General features: G+C 62.3%; 1 protein-coding gene across 1 annotated transcript in view; it reads right to left on the bottom strand.

The window, feature by feature from the left end:
* Nucleotides 1-6: 6 nt before the first annotated feature.
* Nucleotides 7-602, bottom strand: part of NPR1 (natriuretic peptide receptor 1) — an 8,376-nt gene continuing 7,780 nt past the window's right edge. Inside the window, 1 exon segment of the mRNA XM_032449156.1 lies at nt 7-129. Coding sequence (XP_032305047.1) covers nt 67-129 — 63 coding nt within the window. The 3' untranslated portion in view covers nt 7-66.

Below are 602 nucleotides of genomic sequence, written 5' to 3'. Positions count from 1 at the left end.
GAGCCGTGGGGTTCGTCCCCCGTATGGCCCCACTCGGGGGGTCTCTGGGTGGGGTGGGTGGGGGGCTCAGCCCCTTGTGCTGCTTCCCCGCTCCCCCAGCAGCCAATAGGTCCGCACCTTGCCCTTACCCTATGGGGGGGTGGGGAGTACAATGAGCTCCATTACCCCAATGGGGCTGGGGGACTTTGAGGGGGCTTTGGGCAGAGTGTAGGGGGTGCCTGTGTCCCATTGGGATCAGGGTGCAAGGGGGGGAGGGGGTTAGAGGGGAACCCCATTGGGATGAGAGCACAGTGGGTTCCCATTGGGAGCGCCCATAGCCCATTGGGACTGGGGCAATGAGGATGGGTTCCCATTGCCCCATTGGGATCAGGGCCCAGGGGTTCCCATTAGTCCATTGGGATCAGTGCCTATAGGTTCCCATTGCCCCATTGGGATCGGAGCCTGGGGATTCCCATTGCCCCATTGGGATCAGGGCCCAGAGATTCCCATTGCCCCATTGGGATTGGGGCCTGGGGGTTCCCATTGCCCCATTGGGATCGGGGCCCAGAGGTTCCCATTAGTCCATTGGGATCAGTGCCTAGAGGTTCCCATTGCCCCATTGG

The sequence above is a fragment of the Coturnix japonica genome, chromosome 25, assembly GCF_001577835.2.
Source record: "Coturnix japonica isolate 7356 chromosome 25, Coturnix japonica 2.1, whole genome shotgun sequence".
NCBI lineage: Eukaryota > Metazoa > Chordata > Aves > Galliformes > Phasianidae > Coturnix > Coturnix japonica.
The sequence above is the reverse complement of the archived record's forward strand: the minus strand, read 5'-3'. Positions and strand labels throughout refer to the sequence as shown.